Here is a 21893-nt window from a genome sequence, read left to right on the forward strand (position 1 = left end):
TGCATGAAAATCATGTTTTTCTTGAAGGATGCAGACTTCTTCCTGTACCACTGCTTGAAGAAGGTGTCTTCCAGAAACTGGCAGTAGGACTGGGAGTTGAGCTTGACTCCATCCTCAACCCGAAAAGGCCCCACAAGCTCATCTTTGATGATACCAGCCCAAACCAGTACTCCACCTCCACCTTGCTGGCGTCTGAGTCGGACTGGAGCTCTCTGCCCTTTACCAATCCAGCCACGGGCCCATCCATCTGGCCCATCAAGACTCACTCTCATTTCATCAGTCCATAAAACCTTAGAAAAACCAGTCTTGAGATATTTTTTGGCCCAGTCTTGACGTTTCAGCTTGTGTGTCTTGTTCAGTGGTGGTCGTCTTTCAGCCTTTCTTACCTTGGCCATGTCTCTGAGTATTGCACACCTTGTGCTTTTGGGCACTCCAGTGATGTTGCAGCTCTGAAATATGGCCAAACTGGTGGCAAGTGGCATCTTGGCAGCTGCACGCTTGACTTTTCTCAGTTCATGGGCAGTTATTTTGCGCCTTGGTTTTTCCACACGCTTCTTCTGTTGACTATTTTGAATGAAACGCTTGATTGTTCGATGATCACGCTTCAGAAGCTTTGCAATGTTGAGACTGCTGCATCCCTCTGCAAGATATCTCACTATTTTTGACTTTTCTGAGCCTGTCAAGTCCTTCTTTTGACCCATTTTGCCAAAGGAAAGGATGTTGCCTAATAATTATGCACACCTGATATAGGGTGTTGATGTCATTAGACCACACCCCTTTTCATTACAGAGATGCACATCACCTAATATGCTTAATTGGTAGTAGGCTTTCGAGCCTATACAGCTTGGAGTAAGACAACATGCATGAAGAGGATGATGTGGACAAAATACTCATTTGCCTAATAATTCTGCACTCCCTGTATTTAGTTAAAAAGCAGCAATAATGAGTTCAAGGATTTCAGCCATATACCAGGGTGGCATTGCCTGTGCTGTAGAGATCTTTGCATTCCTCCATGGATATGCCTCCGCAGGCCATCATGTTACCAGCAGCATAACCTCCTCCACGGCTTCTCCAGAAACTTTCATGTCTGTCATACGTGCTCAGAATGAATCATCAGTGAAAAGCACATGGCATCAGTGGTGGACGTGCCAATTCAGTATTCTGTGGCGAATGCGACACAAGGCAGTGAGCACAGGGCCCACAAGAGGACATTAGGCCCTCATGAAGTCAGTTTCTGATTTTTTGGTCTAAGATATTCACACCAGTGGCCTGCTGGAGGTAATTTTGTTGCTCTGAAAGTGCTCATCCTATTCCTCTTTGCACAAAAGAGCAGATATCAGTAACGTGATAGATGAGGACCTTCTACAGCTCAGCTACTCTAGCCCTCCTAGAGTAACCGCCTCTCCTAGAATCTCCTCCATGCTTTTGAGGCTGTGCTGGGAGACACAGCCAACTTTCTGCCAATGAAAGATAGTGATGTGCCATCTAGGAGAGGTTGGACTACCAACCTGGGTGGTGTCCAGGTACCGCCTCATGCTACCAGTAGTGACACTGACCCTAGGTACAGTAAATGCAAAACTAGTGGGGGAAAAAACAGCCAAAAATGATAGGGAGTGAAAAATGTCAGTGGGCTCCACCTGTAAAACCATTTATGTTTTGGGGGTTGTCTCCTTGTTGCCCCTCTAGTGCACCTGTTGAAACTGAAAAACGCCACTTTGTGCATCACTGTTTTAGGTACAGCTGTATATTAAATTAATAATACAGTATTTGGAGAGATAGAGATTCAAACAGTCCTAATACCACTCCAATGACAACATCAGTGACAGCTTTAAATCAGAGCATACACAGTAAAATAGTCCTATGCATGACTTTTCTATCATCTTTAGGGGAACACCTACTATTATCACCATGAAAAGATTGGGGTTAATGGCTCTGCAATCAGCCGGTGAATCTTACATGTTGCATGCTGTTCGTGTGGGTCTATAAGACAATGACTTATGCATGATTGTGTAATTCCTCGGTGGAATAGCTTCCGTGAGAGAATCACACTCTGTTCATCACTCACAATGACACGCACAATCCAGCAGGAGCAAGAAGACAGATGCTCCTTTGACTAACAAATGCAGCTGACAGTGAGGGAAGAGATAGCCACAAGGCTTATTCAGCAGGCTAATAAGTGGCAAACAGTCATGCAATACAAATCAAGCAGGTTGAAGGGCCAGTGTTTGGATCCCTCCGATTGCTTTATGTATAAATATGACATATATATGTCTATAAAATACTGATCCCAATGTCAGCTGCTTCCTTGCCACGAGGGGTCACCACAGCAGGCTGGTCTACATGTTTTATGTGGCAGATTTTTACAACAGATGCTCTTCTTGACATGGCCCCAAAGTGGCTTTGCAATTCTAGCTAAAACAGAACCAGTACCCCTTTTCTCACCACTGGAGGCAGTATTTAAACGCATGCATGGATACATCACTTAACTGTAAATATACATAATTTGAAATGTTGTGCACATTATCATAAATAAACATCTAATTATCTAATTAAAAATAGGCTTAGGCTGCTGGAGGACTGCATGATTTGGACTGGCAAACAAAGCTTTTGAGTAACATCTAATGCATACATGAATGTGCTATACACAAATGGAGACACATACAGACAAACCTCATTATATGTACCTAAATCTGCCATGCAAACAAATCTCCGGACAAAGTCACATGGGTACTCACATTCACTGTACTGCTGCAGCTGGCTAAACTCAGCCGGGCTCAGACACACCCAGCTACTGTCTCCCATGCTGCCTGAAGCCAGGGGCTGAGCTCTTGGTGTCAGTCCACGAGTGCTGCAGTGGGAACTGATGGCTATCCTTCGGTCACGTTGTGTAAAAAGACTGAGAAGAAGAGGTTTTGGGATGTCATCGCTCCTACTTTACGAGAACCATAGGAGGGCAAGCTGAAAAAACTGAGGCCACATGAACAGTGGGGGAGGGAAGACGATGTTTATATTTCCCTCCCTGGATATTTAATTTGTCCCTTTGAATCACAAAATAAAATAGCATAGGATTTTAGTCTACTCGATCCAGTTCAGCCACTGAAGCAATGAGACCAATGGGAAGTCTGTCCACAAAGGCTGCTAACTGATCCTGATCACCGGAAGATGGCACAAGTTTTCTCAGCATGCCCACATCAAAAATCCCTTTTTTGTCCTGGAGAAAGAGAGAGGGAGAGGAAAAAGAGAGAAAAGAGAAACAAATTTATTGAGTTGATCATCAGGCTTCTCTGATTCGATATGAAATATGTAGATAGCCTCATGTTAGCAGGCACAACGGAGAAATGAATGGGAGGAGGAAAAGAAGCAACAAGTATGAACAAAAAACGATTTATAAAAGTGAGGGGCGGACAGCTGAGGGAAATGCTGCAAAATTAAACCACCAGTCTGCCTTTAAAGTTTCCTATTTGTGACAAATGTATTACTTTTCTACAGCTGACCTGGGAAATTTGAAACGATGCAGATACATTTTTGGAGCCTTTTGTCTTCTGAACATTTCCCGTGGGAAATACATTGTAAGTGCACGACAAGAAAAGTCCCTGTAGACTCAAGCAGCTCATTTTTTAATGCTGGAATCATATTGTTAACATTATGTTTGCAAAGCTCTGCCCAACCTGAGCTTTGTTGTTTTGTCGCATTACAGTTGTTATTATATACTAGTATAGCCATTTAATACAGAATCATTTGCTCTGTGATTTTCAGCATGATGACAATTAAACTACTAAAATGGATATATGTGACGTGATAGTGCAATTTGTGTACAACTGAACAACACCATGGTCTTATTTAAATGGTTCACTTGCTGATAATCAACTAGTTCCACTTCTTAGTGTTCACTACTTCAGCACTGGACCTGCTATAAACGTGGTTTTCATCCCCTATGACCTGCAGCATGTTTGTAACATGGTTTTGGTCACTTTAGACCTAACCCCGGATTTTGAAGCTATTTTCATAGCAATTTTATTGTTCCATAAGTCTAAAAATTATGATTGGTACTTGTGTAAAACTGCATGTGCTCCAAGGTAGTGATTTAAAACATTTTTAACATTAAAAGAGCTGGCATATGAGCCCTTCTTAAAGTAAATGGTAAATGGAAAGGTTCTTAGATAGCGCTTTTCTACTCTCACTGAGCACTTAAAGCACTCAATACAACTCATGCATTCACCCATTCACACAAGCACTTTATCGAAGGTTTTTTTGAGTAGGTGACCCGCTCTACTACCTGAGCTACAGCCACCCCAAAAGCTTTCTATTTCTTCTAGTGGCCACAGATAGTATAGCAAAAAAAAAAACAAAAAAAACAAAACAGTTCTATTTGTTTACTCCTTTTTTAGCATCTTGTTTTTATTTCATGTGTATTTTATTAATGTTAATAGTAACATTAGAAAGCACAGGTGTGTTCTGTAACATCAACGATGGCTGCATTCCACTTAGTCCACTAGAATGGCGTACAGCCACCTCTGCTTTCTATCATACTTTCATAAAGTCTGCTGAGAAAAAGTCTTTTCACTGATGGAACCATCTGAAACTTTACCAGAAGCTCAAAGCACGAGGTAAAACTTGGAGGTTTCCAGTGTAAAAGTGTAAAAAACAAAAGGAGATATTATCCATCTTGGCTCCTGGAAGAATCTGTGCTTGTGCTTTTTGTGTAAATTAGAAATGAGAGGATTTATTTGACTGATGTTGGAGTACACGTAGTTCCAAAAGAGAAGAGATAAAAGCACGGGTGACTAACTCTAATTTACCGAGGGAATAACAAGAGCTTATTTTTAGAAATGATTCTCAACTGAATGAAATATGGCTAGAAAACGGTTGTTATTTGTAACCCTTCAAAGCTCTGATTAGCATAAAAGCACTTGGGATTCTAGCCATTGCTTCACATCTGAGCCAGTTGGAGACACCGTGAACTACTGAGAGAGAATGCACTCGGAATTACTATAGTATTTGGACTTTAGGGTGCTAAACATTTACTACACGGGTAATGCTCAAGTCAAACAACAGAGGTAAAAATGTATAGTTAAATAACATAAAAATACAGCTCAGCACAGCTGTGTTTTGATGTTATTCACTTGTTTATATCAAAACAATAGTTACACTGTAAATATGTCACTGATGTGATTTGTATGCTGTATGCTCTCACACAATTCTTGTGTGTGTGTAATGTCACTAAAAACCTCCCTGTTATTGCTTTGGTTTCTAGCAGATTGCTTCGGTCACCACTAGTTTGCATGAAAAATGCTGTCAAATACTGGTGTGAGATGGTATAGGTGGGCTGACAAGTATGAAAATGGTTGGTGACCCTGAAAGGCAAAAGTCAGGTCTGTGGGCATAACCTGCACCCCCAGCAGTACATAGTGTATACTTTAAACACCTCTGCTGCTTTTAGGAGGTTTTGTTTGCAGAAGCAACACAAGGCCTTTTTAATTTCGCTCGGGTTTTACAGAAAGGACTCTTCAGTCCAAACATTATCACAGGGAAACTGTGTCATGCTTTATTCCTTAATATTCTCCCTTCGTCCTCTATCAGGTGCTCGCCTCACTCCCGGACTACATGCGAAAACAGCCAGCAGCATGCTGTAACAGGCTGTGCATGTTTACTGATGTTACTAATGGGAAGGGAACAAAGGGGAGGTCTATATGTACATGCTGTGAATCCATGACTGAAAGACAGAGCACGTGCAGATCAAGGGTAGTGGGCCTCCCCCTCTGAGCAGAGAGGGATTCTGTTTTGCTCATGAGGTTGCCTGGCAACTGTGACGTAACAGGAGTACATGACAAAGAGAGGCAAAGAGGGAAACAGGAATCACTATGGCTGCTATGACCAGATGTAACTACATGCCATGGATCGATACTGCACATGAACATATAAACCATGCAGATTGTTTACTGAACCACAAAATATCTTCAAGGATTGGTTTAACTAGTGCCTAGTCAGTCTAACTGCTAGGTGCTGATAAATACTAGTAGACAATAATTACTACTGTGTCTGTAATATAATATTAAGCAATTGTAAGATTGACCTATATTTTAAGGGTATATGCCTAAATTAGGCATAAACTGAGGTTGCTCCCTCTGCACTGCTGCTACGAAAACAAAAGTGCCAACCGTCCAAAAATATTTTCATCTCTCCTTCTTTCTTTGGCTTGTACATTTTCTCCAGTCTTGTTTGTGTTTCTTAGTTATTCCATTAACTTTTCCCTTTCTTGTTCCAACTACTTTTAGTGCTTTTAGTTTTCTGCTTTCCTGCCTTACATAAATTAGTTAACTCTACCTGGAAATACCAGCGTAATTCTGCTTTTTATTATGTTACTGTGAATGTTTTTAGTGATTTTGAACATTAACGTGAAGCAATCAAATAACAACAAAAGAAACAATGAAGTGAGTTCACCAGTGGGAAGACGCGGTGCACTAGATGGTGGAAAATCGATTGAAAAGTAAAAGGAAAGTGACATGTCCAGCGGACTACTTGAAGGATACCAGTCTGTGTATTATGCAGAATAAAGAACATCAGAGTGCTTGTTTATTAAAGTTAGCTTGATAATGGTAATTAATTGCTCCACAGTTGGATTTTGAATGGATAAAATTCTGCTGGACTGAAGTGTCTTTGGGCTTGTTTTGGCAGTTAAAACTAGCTTTCATAACTACTGTTACCACTGTATACCCTGAAAACATATTTTATTCCATTTAAAAGTAAAAACTTAAAAAAAAAATGAATGTGTTTTCTGTTTTACAGAAGTTGACAGAGTGAATGCAGTTTGGGCCACCAGGTGTTTACAACTGGTAAACCATATGCAAATAATGAGCAGAGGCAACTTTACATGAAGCTTGTTGTTGCCATACTGGCTGGTTAAATGACCATTATATCTCAGCAAAGACTTTCAATACTGTTTGTGGGTGCAAATAAAAAATTAAAAAAAGAAATTAATGAATTTTACAAACTTTTGTTTGTAAAAAATTATTTTTAACAAATTAACAAAATGCAATGAAATTTAATGATTCAACATCAGCTGGACTTTTAAGAAAAAAATCCATAAGACAAGGACACAAAAAGCTAATGTTGCATAAGTATCAATAAAAAAGCCAGTCAAACCTCGGTGGAGTTATGGGATTTAGATCTTCATAGCAACAATTGGTCTTTTCACTCAGAGGTTTTTAATTCACAAAGTGACCTAACATACCTAGTGTAAAATCAGGAAATATACTAGGATGTGAGAGTAACGTCAGTCTTTGTATATGCCTCTCTCTCAGAGAGTGATATATATATTTTTATGAAATAAAGCAAGTATTCCTGAGTCCCTCCAGTCTTTAATTCATTCTCAATAAGCCAGTCAAAACAGAGCTGAGCTGTATGAGCCTCCGCATTAAAACTGTTGCCTGTGGTTTTAAAATGCGACGGTGACTCATAGAGCTTTGCAAAGAAAAATAGAAGGGTTATTTACACCTCCATGCACATTATGTTCATTCTGCATGCCGGAAAAAGCAATAGCACCTTTACCAGATACATAGTTTTTTAAGTTGCATTTAGGTGGCAGACAACAAAAAGGCATTGTAGTGAAACAGGTCATCTTACACGTGGTCACCAGAGTAGGCCCATAAAGTACCATCGAAAGATGGCAGGGAAGACATACGAATGAGACATCACCACCATGGAGGTTCAGCAGGTTATCTAAGGTCACCAGAGCAGCTGTAGAGCCCCTGGAGGGACACCCTGCATGGGTTTTGGGTCTGACAAATGCACACATCCACAGACGTCTCTTTCCTTTCCTCCAGTAATTTTTGGCTAGTAAGGATCAAGCTTTGTTACACTGGCTTTGTTTTCCTGATTTGCCGTATCGCCTTGTTGTTTTCCATGTGGTTTGAGACTTGTTTATTGTTCGTATGCTACATGTTAGCTACTGTAGAATAGCAGCCTTTGACACTGTTGCCAGGTTGGTGGCACTTTAATTTGGAAGAGGCAAATATGCATGTAAACATTTAATGCTTTTAGAGTTGCATATAATTACTGTATGTCACTGCTCTGTTTATTTACACTTACAGCAGCTCTTCTGTCACTGTGGTGCTACAAAAGGTCCACCAAAACTTATGGATGTGTTTTAAAGAATAGCACAGCACTTCAGAATGTTTGGACATATGTGTGTAAGCTACATTATCATAAAATGAAAGGAACCACCCTTTAAAGCCGCATGAGGATCGCAAACTCTGCACAAACCACAATGCGTGGGTGGTGAGACTGAACCAAAACAGTGAAGTTGTGGGCTGGACAGCTTAACAGTGAGCGGAAACTCACTATAAAGCTCAGTGAAACCAAAAGCAGCAGATATAAGAGATGATTCATTGTAAATTCAGCACTACAAGCAACATCTTCCATAATAGACTTATTTTGGTATTAGTAAAGAAATTTTCCCTATATCAAACAAATTTGTCAGCCTGCTGCACTGCATTTTTCAACTGACAGTCTGTGGTTGACAACAGTTATCTTTAGAACAGACCAGCTAGAGAGCAACATCTCCACACTGTTCTGACGTAAAGAGGTTTTAAGAGTTGAGACAAATCCACTTACTCATTGGCATGGAGACAGTCAATAATAGCTGGTTTAAAGTTATTGATCGCAATATTTTACATAATGAAAACAAAGACTATAACATGTCCTCTTTAGGTCAAAATATGGTTAATTATCAAACTTAGAGATCCGTCCACAGTTGAACGTCAGACTGGCTGTCTGACGTTAAACTGTCCCTTACAACTTTGTTTGTTTTGGTGCCTTTTGGAACATTTTTGAAGGAATTGTGTAACAAATAATGTGACTTACTCCGTGGTGCAACCCATCCAAGCAGTTTGTGAGTGCGAGTGAGTGAAATTCTAGTATTTTATTAGTCTGTTACTTATCATGTTTGCTAGCGTTGGGAACCTCTATGGTTTAAACATATAATAGTTTCATTTATTTCTTTGAATGACAAAATAAAGACAAGAAATACAGTCATCCAAATTTCCTCGACTAAAACTATGATAGCAGAAAGTTGAATATGTGCCATTTTATTACCGTTCAATCTGAACCTACGTACCACTCCGGTCTGATGTCTCAGCATTCACTAGCAGGACATGTTGCAAGATATTAAGCATGTGGAGAGAGAAGCACTGCCAAATTAGGATAGTGATGATGAGTTCAGAGATACGACAGAAGAAGGAAGGGAGTGTAAACAGGGACATGATTATGTGCAGAGAGGACTAAATGGAGATGAGTCTGCAGGATAAAAGCAGAAGGTTGATTCATAGTCCAGTCATCAGAATTCCAACTAAGAAATTGTGAGGCAATGCACTTCAGTGTAAAACTGGAAGCCAAATGCCATGCAGCATGCTTCTGACGTCCCCACTGTAGAGGGCTAAACAGGATACTGTGGACTGGGAAGGCCCCTTCTACAGGAAGAGTGTTTTGATAGCTGAAGCTATGTTCTGAGACAAAGTATTTTTCCCTGTCCACTGCAGGAAGCCATAGGACTGTGTGACCATATGATTAAATGGATAGAGACAGCAGCTTTTTTCTGTGTCAAACATCAGTCACTTACAGCACTGAGATAATCTTCATGATCCAAGCACTTCTAAATATAGACATCCTGTCATAACTGGGTCGGTAGATTACCAAAACACTTTAGAAACCTCACATTCTAGCTCCAGTTCACACCTGCATTATGTAGTAGCTCATACTGCAATGCTGCATTGTCTGCCTATGTTTTAATGAAACAAAGGCAGACAAAGCCTATGTTTCACTGAACTGAGGATTGAGTGTTTTTGGTGCAATTCATTTCTTTTACTCTAAAACTGTATTTTTCCTCAGATCTACTCTGACACAAGAGCTCAGCTTATATATCAGCAGACACACTTGAATTCAACTTGTTTGTGAATGTTTATAATGGGGAAACGTTTATCATTTCCACCCACAACAGAAAGCCCTACCATTTGACAGCCTTTAAACCCCACCCAGTGAGTGAGAAAGTGAGAAAGAGAAGGTGATCTCGAAGACTGAACCACGTGAAATTTAAATGAATTTATGTGTAAGTTCAATACGGAAGATGTGTAATCACTCTTCTGCCTGCTTTTCTAAGTGTCCAGCTGCTTTTCTGCTCTTTACAGGACTATTGCCTTCTCACACTGTCAGTCTCAATACTGGCATCATTACTCTAGTCCAGTCATCTTCCAATATAACCCACCTCATCCCCAGCTCCACCTCAGTCACCTCAGCCAGAGCTCTAGTCAAGCCTCAGTCCTCATCTTCACCACCACCAGCATCTAGACTGCAGGGGGTCCTGTTCTAAATTGCATCAGTCCTGGGATTCCCGATCTGCCATGATGTGTGATCAGAGTCTAATTGCCACATTTATTTCTCAATCTCAATAAATAATGCTAAATTCTTCCAAGTGATCTCTCCTTATTGGACTAATTTCCACATGGAAATTACCAAGCCTGGCTCACACAGATGAAACCCACACTCCAAGTGCTCAAAGGTTACAAACGCAACCCCTGTGGGTGTTACAGAAAGACCAAATTACTGCAACAGGAGGGCTGTCATCATTAGCAAGCACGTTTTTATTTATACAGTCAGCTGAACTTTTTACCCATAAGCATCATGTGTGTCCTGTACATATTCATTCACCTATCCAAATCATCATGCTCCAATCACTTCCATGCCACAGGTGTGTCGGCATGCAGACTGCTTCTAAAAACCTTTTGCAAAAGAATGAATTGCTCTTAGGAGCCACTGAATTCTAGTTTGGTACTGTGATAGGGTGCCGAATGTTTAACAAATTCATTAAAGAAATTTCCTTGTTACTAAATATTCCACAGTCAACTGTTATCGGTATTATAACAAACTGGAACTGATTGGGAATGACAGCAAGTCAGCCACAAAGTGGTAGGCCGTGTAACATTACAGAGAAGGGTCAGCAGATGTGTGGAGTTTGCATGTTCTCCCCGTGTTTGCGTGGGTTCCCTCCGGGTACTCCGGCTTCCTCCCACCGTCCAAAGACATGCAGCTTGTGGGGATAGGTTAATTGGATAATCCAAATTGTCACTGAGTGCGAATGGTTGTCTGTCCCTGTGTGTTAGCCCTGCGACAGACTGGCGACCTGTCCAGGGTGTACCCTGCCTCTCGCCCTATGACAGCTGGGATAGGCTCCAGCGCCCCCCGCGACCCTGAAAAGAACAAGCGGAAGCGAATGGATGGATGGATGGATGGTCAGCAGATGCTGAGGTGCATAGTGCATCTTTCATGTAGTGCATCTATGCCACCTGAGCACTCAAACCACTTTATATTTTTTGTAGAAGCAATCACTACAGACCTCCAAACCTCATGTGGTCTTCACATTAGCTCAAGAACAGAGCTAAAGAGCTTCATGGTTTTGGCTCCGATGGCCGAGCAGCTGCATCTAAGTTTTACATCAACGGGCACAATTGAAACCGTCAGATTCAGTGTAAAGCATGCTGCTACTGGACTCTAGCTGGTAATATGATAGATGAGTCTGGGTTTGACAGTGGCCAGTAGAACGTGACTTGTCTGACTGCATTGTGCAGTGTAAAGTTAAGTGAAGGGGGGTTATGGTGTGGGGCTGTTTTTTAGGAGTCTCGTTCCATTTTGGACAACTTCATGCTCTCAACTTTGTGGAGATGGCCCCTTCCTGTTTCAACATGACTGCGCACCAGTGCACAAAACAAGTTCCATAAAGACATGGAGGAGCGAGTTTGGTGTGGAAGAACTTGACTGGCGTGCACAGACTCCTGACCTCAACACAACAGAACACCTTTGGAATGAATTAGAGCAGAAATTGCAAGCCAGGCCTTCTCATCCAAAATCAGTGTCTGACCTCACAAATGTGCTTCCGGAAGAATGGTCAAAAATTTCCATAAACATTTTCCTAAATCTTATGGAAAGCCTTCCCAGAAGGGTTGAAACTGTTATAGCTACAAAGAGTGGGCCGACATATTAAACCCCATGGATAAAGACTGGGATGGTACTCTTATTTTAATCAGTGTTTCAAACTTAAATATGATCAATCTATCTCTATTAATGGGCTACGTACCACAAGCTGGCAGTAATTGAAATCCTAAATAATAATTTGATACTGATGACCATAATTTTTTATTACTAGACCGTGCTTGTAGGTATTAAAGGTACAGTACTGCAGTGCTTTGAATCATATCTATCTAGTAGTCTCCAATTTGTTCATGGAAATGGAGATTCCATTTTACACAGTCAGGTTCCCCAAGTTCTGTGCTACGATCTATTCTGATTGTGATTGAATTATACATCCACCTTCCAATGACACTGCCTAAAAAAAGAAATTAAAAAAAAATTACATAAAGCCTTTAGCATGCATTTTCTCCACGATGCAGATGATACCCAACTTTCTAACCATGAAGCCAGATCAGTAAGTTAAACTATGTCTTAAAGACTTAAAGACCTGGATGACCTCTAATTTCCTGCTTCTAAGTTCAAATAAAAATGAAGTGATTGTACTCAGCCTTAAAAATATAGTGTCTTATTTTTGTGTTTATATTCTATTTACCCTTTATTTGTACAGGTGGTCCCATTGAGTGTGTAACTCTGGATGGTTAGACAGGAAGGAATCTTGGAGTCATTTTTGAACAGGATATGTCCTTCAATGCACGTATTAAACATATATGTTTAATATTTGTAATAGCCTTAAAATGAGAAACATCTGTCTCAGAGTGATACTGAAAAACTATTCATGCATTTATAACTTCTAGCTGGACTTAATCCTTAATTATGAGGATGTTCTAAAACCTCTGAAAAGCCTTCAGTTGATCCAAAATGCTGCAGTAACAGTACTGACAGGGACTAGAAAAAGAGACCATATTTCACCTATACCAGCTTCTCTTTACTGGCTCCCTGTCAAATCCAAAATCAAATTTAAAATCCTTCTCATCACATGCAAGGTCTTGAATAATCAGGCCCCAGACCTCATAGTACTGTATCACCCCGAGAGAGCACTTTGCTTTCAGACTGCTGGTTTAATTGTGGTCTCTGGTGTATGTAAAGGTAAACTGGGAGGCAGAGCCTTCAGCTTTAAGGTCCCTCTTCTGTGGAGCCATCTTACAGTTTGGATTCAGCAGACAGACACCCTCTCTACTTTTAAGAATAGGCTTAATCCTATCCTCTTTGACAAAGCATGTACGAAGAAAGTTTTTCCTTCCCACAGTCGTCAAAGCACTTACTAATAGGGGGTCATCTGATTGTTGGGGGTTTCTCTGTTTTCTCTGTATTATTATACAATCTTTACCTTATAATATAAAGTCTTTTGGAGGCAACGATTGTTGGGATCTGGTGATATATGAATAGAAATGAACTGAATTGAAATTTTGGCAATATAGTACATACAATTTCTAGATTTGAAGTTTTACTGCCAGTCAAATAAGCCTTTAAAATCTTTAAAGAAAACACCTTGTCTTCAGTCACTAAATAACATAACTGAGAAAAACATGTCATTTAACTTGTCATAAGCAACCAGTCACAGGTCACAATAGGTAAGTTGACAGGTGTTACATTTTAAATGAAGTCTACACTACACTCATTTAATGGTTGTTCTTTATTTTCATGACTATTTAAATTTTAGATTCTCACTGAATGCATTAAAACTATGAATGAACACATATGGAATTATGTTGTAAAGTGTAAAATAACTCAAAACATGTTGTATATTCTTTAAAATAGCCAACCTTTGCTTGATGACTGCTCTGGTGACTACTATTGGTAGTCACCTAAAATGGTTTTCCACAGTCTTGAAGGAGTTCCCAGAGATGCTGAGCACTTGTTGGCCATATTGCCTTTACGCTGTGGTCCATCTCATCCCAAACCATCTCCACTGGGTTGAGTTCAGGTGACTAAGCCATTTGGCGCAGCACTCCATCACTCTCCTTCTTGGTCAAATAGCCCTTACACAACCTGGAGGTGTGTTTGGGGTCATTGTACTGTTGGAAAATGAATGATGGTCCAACTAAACGCAAATTGGATGGCATGGCATGACGCTGTAGTATGCTGTGGTAGCCATGCTGGTTTAGTGTGCCTTCAATTTTGAGGCAAGACACCATCACACCTCCTCCTTGCATGTAGAGACCATCCATTCACTTTTTCTGTGTCGCACAAAGACATCAAAGGAATGTATGTGTGCAACATTTGACAAAGAATGATACATTATGTAAATGTGCGTGTGAATGAGGCTTGCCGTAGAGTAGAAAAGCACTATATAAGTATCACTTCATTTACCATTTAATTACTAAAACACATAAACAAAATTAGCCCGATATCATGATTAAACTAGTTACATCTTGACTCACATCTAGAGCCAGCCTGCATGTGCTCTGACTCAGCAGGGACCATATAAAATGCAATAAATTGAGAATAATTAATTGAAAGCAACTCACAACCTCCGAAAGCCTGACTACATTATATTAATAAAATATATTTTAAAAGAACATCTGGTGCCGGATTTTTGTGTTTTCCTCTAAATAAAAGACAATTACACAAATTGGTGACTAAAAATTCACCATAATAGAGAAAATTAAGTCCTTGGACCCCACTTTGTGTGCCCCCCGACAATGCTCGATTGAAACCCGTGCCCAGTCCTGCAGCATGACAGTGAGGAACCAAGCAGTCACATTCATGCTACAGGACTGGGCACAGGTTTCAGTCGAGCACTGCACACCTGCAGCAGCTCATATCTGCTGTTCAATTTGCATTTTCCTGTGTGGGTGTGTTTGTGTGTGTCTCAAATGCACATCATCAGCGCTGTCTGCACATTCAGAGCTTTCACTAAAAGAAGGAACTCTAACAGCAAGTGCACGTGGGCTGAGGTTTAATTCTTTCACCCTTGAGATGAAGTGGGGCCAGTTCTTCAGCATTAGTCACCAAAGCACTTGAATCACTTCAGTCACCTGAATCCTATGGCAGGTTTCCTCTGCTTTGATCAGACAAATTAGTGTCTCTAATGGCTCATTAGGCTTCTTGAAGTGGTCTAAGATGTTAGGGAAGATGCTTAAAGTACTTGAACACTAGAGAAGGGGCTTCAAGAGGACTGACTGATAAATGCAAATGACATTAAAGTGTTTTTTAGATAGAAGAGCACTCGGGAAGAATACCGTTAACTCCCTATTAAAATGGCCTGTATTTGTATAGCGCTTTACTAGTCCCTAAAGACCCCAAAGCGCTTTACACATCCAGTCGTCCACCCATCCACACACAGGTGCCCTGGGGCGCACTGACAGAGGCGAGGCTGCCGGACACTGGCGCCACCAGGCCCTCTGACCACCACCAGTAGGCAACGGGTGAAGTGTCTTGCCCAAGGACACAACGACCGAGACTGTCCAAGCTGGGGCTCGAACTGGCAACCTTCCGATTACAAGGCGAACTCCCAACTCTTGAGCCACGATCTCTTCTCTTCTTTTATTACTATTATTATTATACTATTATTAATATTATTTTATTACAAAAATGTTTTTATAAATATCTTTACCCTTATTGTTGATAGGATAGTAGAGATACTAATAGATAAAGATAGTAGCAAAGGCAGAGAGAATGACATGCAGGAAGCACAATGCTGCCTGTGTCACCCACTCAACCAGGTGAGCTATAACAGGGCTAGAATCCCCCCCCCCCCCTTTTTTTTTTTTTTTAGCAAAAGCGCTATTATATCTTGCTACAAGCCCATATACAGTGCAGTATATCGTATAGTCTCAATTTCTTAGTTCGCATATTTGTCGCACTTAAACTTTTAGGACCGTCAAATAAATTTTAATATTAGACTAAGACAACCCAAATAAATACTAAATGCTGCTTTTAAATCATTATTTCATTTTTTATGGGAAAAGAACTATCCAAGGTCCTGTGTAAAAAGTACTTGTCCCTAAAATTGAATTCAAAATCCTGCTCCTCACATAAGAGGTCTTAAATAATCAGGCCCCATCTTATTTTAATGACCTTATAGTACCATATCACTCCATTAGAGCAGCGGTCCCCAACCCCCGGGCCTCGGACCGGTATCGGCCCGTGAGTCGTTTGGCCGCGAGAGTTGAGGCTCAGGTGTGAAATGTATGGTTTTCAGGGTTTTTATCGGTTTTCAGCGTTATTTTGTTATCGTTTTTATTGTTAACTTGGTTTTCCTGGGTCTTTTCACGTGTGTTATGAATAAATCTTCATTTTTTCAGTACCGGTACTAGTTTTATTTTGTTGTATTTATCCGCGACACCTTAAAGGCCGGTCCATGAAAATATTGTCGGATATAAACCGGTCCGTGGCGCAAAAAAGGTTGGGGACCGCTGCATTAGAGCACTTCAATCTCACACTGCAATCACAAATCTTGTTGTTCCTACAGTATTTAAAAGTAGAATGGGAGGGAGAGCCTTCAATTTTCAGGCCCCTCTTCTATGGAATCACCTTCCAGTTTGGATTTGGGAGACAAACATTATCTCTAATTTTTAGATTAGGCTTAAAACTTTCCTTTTTGCTAAAGCATATAGTTAGGGCTGGATCAGGTGACCCTGAATCCTCCCTTAGGTATGATGCAGTAGGTGTAGGCTGCTGGGGGATTCCCATGATGCATTGAGTGTTTCTTCTCCAGTCACCTTTCTTACTCACTATGTGTTAATAGACCTCTCTGCCCTGAATCATTCTTGTTATTAATCTCTGTCTCTCGTCCACAGCATGTCTTTTATCCTGTCTTCCTTCTCTCTCCCCAACCGGTCGCAGCAGATGGCCCCGCCCCTCCCTGAGCCTCGTTCTGCAGGAGGTTTCTTCCTGTTAAAAGGGAGTTTTTCCTTCCCACTGTCACCAAAGTGCTTTTTCATAGTGGGTCATATGATTGTTGGGTTTTTCTCTGTATCTATTATTGTAGGGTCTACCTTACAATATGAAGCGCCTTAAGTAAGTAAGTAAGTAAGTAAAACTTTATTTATATAGCACATTTCTAGATAAAAAAAAAATCACAAAGTGCTTCACAAGGTATAAAACAAAAACAGACAAAAGTTAACAAAATGCAATTCTAAAAAGATGTGTTTTCTTTTTCTTGCTGCCACCCTTGGCAGCAAGAAATGTAAACAACTGTTGAAAGTGATGTGGAGGAATTATGTCCCATTCATTTTTACAGAATTGTTTTAATTCAACCATAACGGAGTATTTTGAACTTGAATCGGCTTTTACTTTCAAGATGGAACCAGAAGGCTAAAGTACCTTTTGTTTTAAGATTACATCATTATCATTTATTATTACTTTTCTGATAGTTATGTGGTTTACTGTCTACTATAACATTTTTATTTCAAATCCTGGTCTTAAAACAAACCACTCCTTAGTCAGTGGAAAACCTTTCTGCTCTGACAGAGACTCCTTTTCTGTGAGATTGTTAATGTGTTGCAACAAAGGTCAGAGGCAAAGGTCTAACAGGCCAAACACAAAATTCGAGACAAATTTAGTGATTATTAATGTTTCAAAAAAGAAACTTAATGGAGCCATGGGTAACCTTATGGACTACACCGTGTTTCATCTTTACCCTTAAAAGGACTCCTGCTGATTGATGTCAAAACGTGACAGGGCACACACATCATGTTCACAAAATCACACATATGCTATTCCTGCTTCTTGTCCCGGACTATCTTTAATTCTCGCCCAACTCATCGCCCGTTAAATCCTAATCTAGAAGATTGATATTCTCTATGATAGTTCTATCAATCTCAAGAGAATGAATCACAATAGCTTTCACCTATGCTTTCATAGGTCTGTATGATGAGCATTGTTAGTCATCTGCTAAACTTCTACCACACTGTTATTTGCCTACAGCAAGTGTACACTGTGAAGGTTACAAGGATAATGAAAAGACAATATGTATGTGTGTTCTGTGATCTACTGTGGCGAACACCCACAGCACATGGAGCAAAATCTCAGCTTGGAAATGGCACTGTAGGTGACAAACTATCTGGGAGCAGATTGATCTGCGATTAGCACTGCTGCAGGCAAGGCTCACATAGGGCTTTCTGTTCTCTGACCTACTGGGGATGTAGCCTCACAAATACCACGAGTATTTATGGAAGGCCTTGGTGTCATGGCAACTGGGGGATTGTGTGTAAAACGCAGAGGGAAATGGAAAGGCCAAGCTATACACAAGTACTGATTGCACTGTACTTAAAGAGGAATGGCAGTCGGTTTGAAATAAGAGGTTTCCATGCTGCTTGTCCACCCTGTCATGGTTGAGTTTTGTGTATATGAAACATGATTATGTATGAAATACCGCTTTCCCAGAGTTAAATGCACTGACCAAAAAACATTGTAAACACTCTTTAAAGGCAAAAACACCACTGATGCTTCGAATGGCACCTTTAACTTAAAAATACAGTGTATTGACATGTGACCTGTTGTAATTTACCACATTTTAATCGTGTATATACGACTATATAATAAAACTTTTTTTCTACTATTGGATCTCTGTGATGTCATAAAGAGTGGTTGTCCTTCATATGGTCAACTCAGGTACAAAGCTGGTTGTGAGCACAGAAACCACCTAACTGCTGTTTAAACGCTTTGTTTCCAAGGGACAGCCAATCAGATGAAAACTGGCTTAACCCTCTGAGGTCCAGATCATCATCAGTGAAAACCTGAATCCTTTGCAATCACAATATATACATTTTGTTTATGAGAAAAAAAAATGTTCGCCCAAACTTTGGCAATTAAGGGACAAAGAAAATAATTCTAATATGTTTTGGGCTTTATTGGACAGGTACAAAGAAGAGGAAGAAGGAGGAGGAGACATGTGGCAAAAGGGCCGCAGGTCAGATTCAAACTTGTGTCGGCTGCTCTCAGCCATGCAGCATATGGCTTATCTAACTGAGCTACACTGGCACTGAATATAACTTTTCTTTGTCCCTTAATTGCAAAGAAACATTTGCCATTTACATTTACATAAAAAAAATACTTTTTTACTTGACTCCAAACAATAAGGTAGGATTTCAGTTTGGAAAGGGTTAGGGTCATCACCAGGAATACCACTTTTTGATATTTTAATTCTTGGCAACTGGAATATTAATTGGCTTAATAGGAGTTGTTCATAAAGAAAAAGAAAAAGGGATTTAAGTCTTAAGTCAGACTTCTGTAACCTTTTTCAAATTGTGACACAGCCAACAAGGTTTCCCTTAAATAACCACAGAGTCACAATAGACCATAATAGAATTTCTACATACACATATGATATATTTACAAATGTTAAAAGATTATGTTCACAGGCTGTATTGGTGGGGGGTGGGTTCAACTAATCATAACTTGATAAATGTCACCTGAAAGACAAAATTGGAAAACCTGGAAGAGGAACTGTATTCCATGGATCAGATAAAAAAATTTTTTAATATGGATCTATTTCTGAATAACATGAAAAAAAGAAACTTGTCAGATGCATGATGTTAAAACAAGTTGTTTATGGATAATTTAATGAATCTGTCTAACAAACATGCTCCAATCGGGAAGCAAACAGCGAAGGGTTGTCAGATGATGAGTTAAGATCAACAATGCTGCAGAGAGATAAGGGAAAAAGAGACTGCTCAGGAATTGGGTTGTATTTATGACAGAAGTCATATTGTAGATAAAGAATTAAGATGACTAAATCACAACAATAAGAGACAACACTGTAAATAATAGTAAGAAATCATGGAAAGTGATAAATATGTGATGAATTAATAAAATTTCATAGATATGTAGAATTCGGAGGCATATAGGTATTGCTAATTTTATTTTAAAGATTTTTTTGTCAGTAAAGTATACAATTTACAATTTTTTTTTTTCAGTTCAACAGATCTTGAAAAATATAATGAAAGATGAAATGTATCATTTTGCATTAAATCAGATTACTGAAGAGTCTAGAGTTGTAAGACCTTTAACCTTATAATATGTTCGGAATTTACCTCCAGATCTGGATAGAAGCCAAAGTATTGCCTTTGCATAAATTTCCTTGACAAGTCTTGATTTTATTGGTTCTGACTGGAAGTGAATGTTTGAAAAGATAATATCGAAACAAATGTTTGATGACTTTTGTCAAAATGGCAAACAGTTTTGCAACATGCATATACCTCAATATTCCACCAGTACTGTATAAGAGACAAACAAAGGGATACTAACAATAGTAAGTTTGTTAAACTTTATCACTGTTTTTAAATAACACTTGATGGTTTTGATCATGACATTCTTATGGGAAAGCTTAACACTATGGTTTCGCACCTTCAGTGTTGACTTTAATGAAGAGAAAATAATTGAGGTAAAAAAAAAAAAACAGGACTTTACTCTTGTGTTCCACAAGGCAGCCATCTGGGCCCTCTTTTATTTTTAATTTTTATGATTTAGTTTGTTAAAATTCTGACAAAGTAATATGTACATTTGCAATACATACATTATTTACAACTTCTTCATTAGCGCCTGCAGGCAGAGCTTACAGGCTGTAAATCAATCAGTGAAAATTATCAAATTAGCAGTAAATATTGTCAAAACTAAATCTGTTGTGTTTGGTTCTAGGAAAACCTCTTTCTAAGTCTCATTTGTTGAATTGTGATGTTGATAGGATATCCATTGAACAGGTTAAGAAGATTAAATTAAAAAATGTAAAATTAAATAACTCTTTTTTGTTGGTCTAAACAGGTGAACTATGTAATTTCAACAATGGCTGCTGATAGCTGATAGCTGTTGCTAGAAAGTGCCATGCACCACAACACCTTTGTATATAATTAGCCTATACTGGAACTAATCATAATTATGAAACCTGTCAGTGAAGTCAACTGATGTTAGATCTAGTAAATCCAGTATGAACAAAACAGTTCTTTAATGCTTATTTTTTAATATGCAATATACTTTTTGGTTATAAAGTTTGTGTTTTCTAATTTGGTTTTTGTAAGTTTGAAGATTTTTTCCCCCCCTCATGGGCACCAGGAAGAGTAGCAATCACATGGTGGAAGCTAATAAATAAATAAAATTGTATATTACTTCTGTAAGTGCTGCTGAAATTGATAATTTTATTTCTTTTACTTCCTGCTGATTTATGGTTCTGATTATGTTCAAGGAGCACATCTGTTTACAGCAGCAAATAATTCGATTTCACTAGCAAATTTAGGCTACTAAAGTCAAGCATTTAGTTATACATCTTTTGCTTCCCTTCTGATAAGATATACACCACAAATTAGGAAGGTTTACAGCATATAGCTAATTCCAGCTCTGCTTAAAATAGAGATATTCAAAAGGATTCAGCGAGTTAATTTGCTTCTTTCACAGAAAGAATCAGAGTAGAGGGACTGTCTGTTTTCTAAACTTAAATATAAATTTGACTATCAACGCTATTAAAAAGTCTAAATGATTAAAATCTTATACCACTTATGACTCATCTGCAAGGGGCTATTTATAGTTTTTTTTGTATTTTAACTTTACGTTGTTATTTCAATAATAATATGTTGTTGTTACATTTATGAAATTGTAGAATAAAAGTCATAAAAATTGTTTAATTAACACAATTTGGGCAAGTGTGGAGTCAAATCTATTAAAATGTACAGTCCTATTTTAACTGGTGTTGCTCTTAAACTATATGGGGCACTCTGAACATTAAAAGTTTTGTTTTGTTTTGTTTTGAACTTAAGATCATGCATTACTATACATGTATAATTGGAATATGTCATAATATACATGTCATATGATTTCCACGTTTATATTCATGTGTTCATATTCATCTATATTTTTGCCAAAGCCGCAGGGAATTACTGGAGACAGGCACAAAGAGCCACAGGGAACACTGGAGCTGCAGGTCTGCAGACCACACATGG

The 21893-nt window shown here is 39.2% G+C and overlaps 1 protein-coding gene across 2 annotated transcripts in view; it reads right to left on the reverse strand.

Moving 5' to 3' along the window:
- The window catches only part of dgkg (diacylglycerol kinase, gamma), a 161481-nt gene that overhangs the window by 135761 nt on the left and 3827 nt on the right, over positions 1 to 21893 (reverse strand). For both annotated transcript variants that reach the window (XM_085435537.1, XM_085435538.1), the window contains exon 2: positions 2736 to 3211. In XM_085435537.1, coding sequence (XP_085291663.1) covers positions 2736 to 2802 — 67 coding nt within the window. In that variant the 5' untranslated portion in view covers positions 2803 to 3211. The remainder of the gene's footprint in view (positions 1 to 2735; positions 3212 to 21893) is intronic.

The sequence above is a fragment of the Copadichromis virginalis genome, linkage group LG16, assembly GCF_057382275.1.
Source record: "Copadichromis virginalis isolate Kocher_CV1m ecotype Utaka linkage group LG16, C_Virginalis_male_GT1.1, whole genome shotgun sequence".
NCBI classification, from domain to species: domain Eukaryota; kingdom Metazoa; phylum Chordata; class Actinopteri; order Cichliformes; family Cichlidae; genus Copadichromis; species Copadichromis virginalis.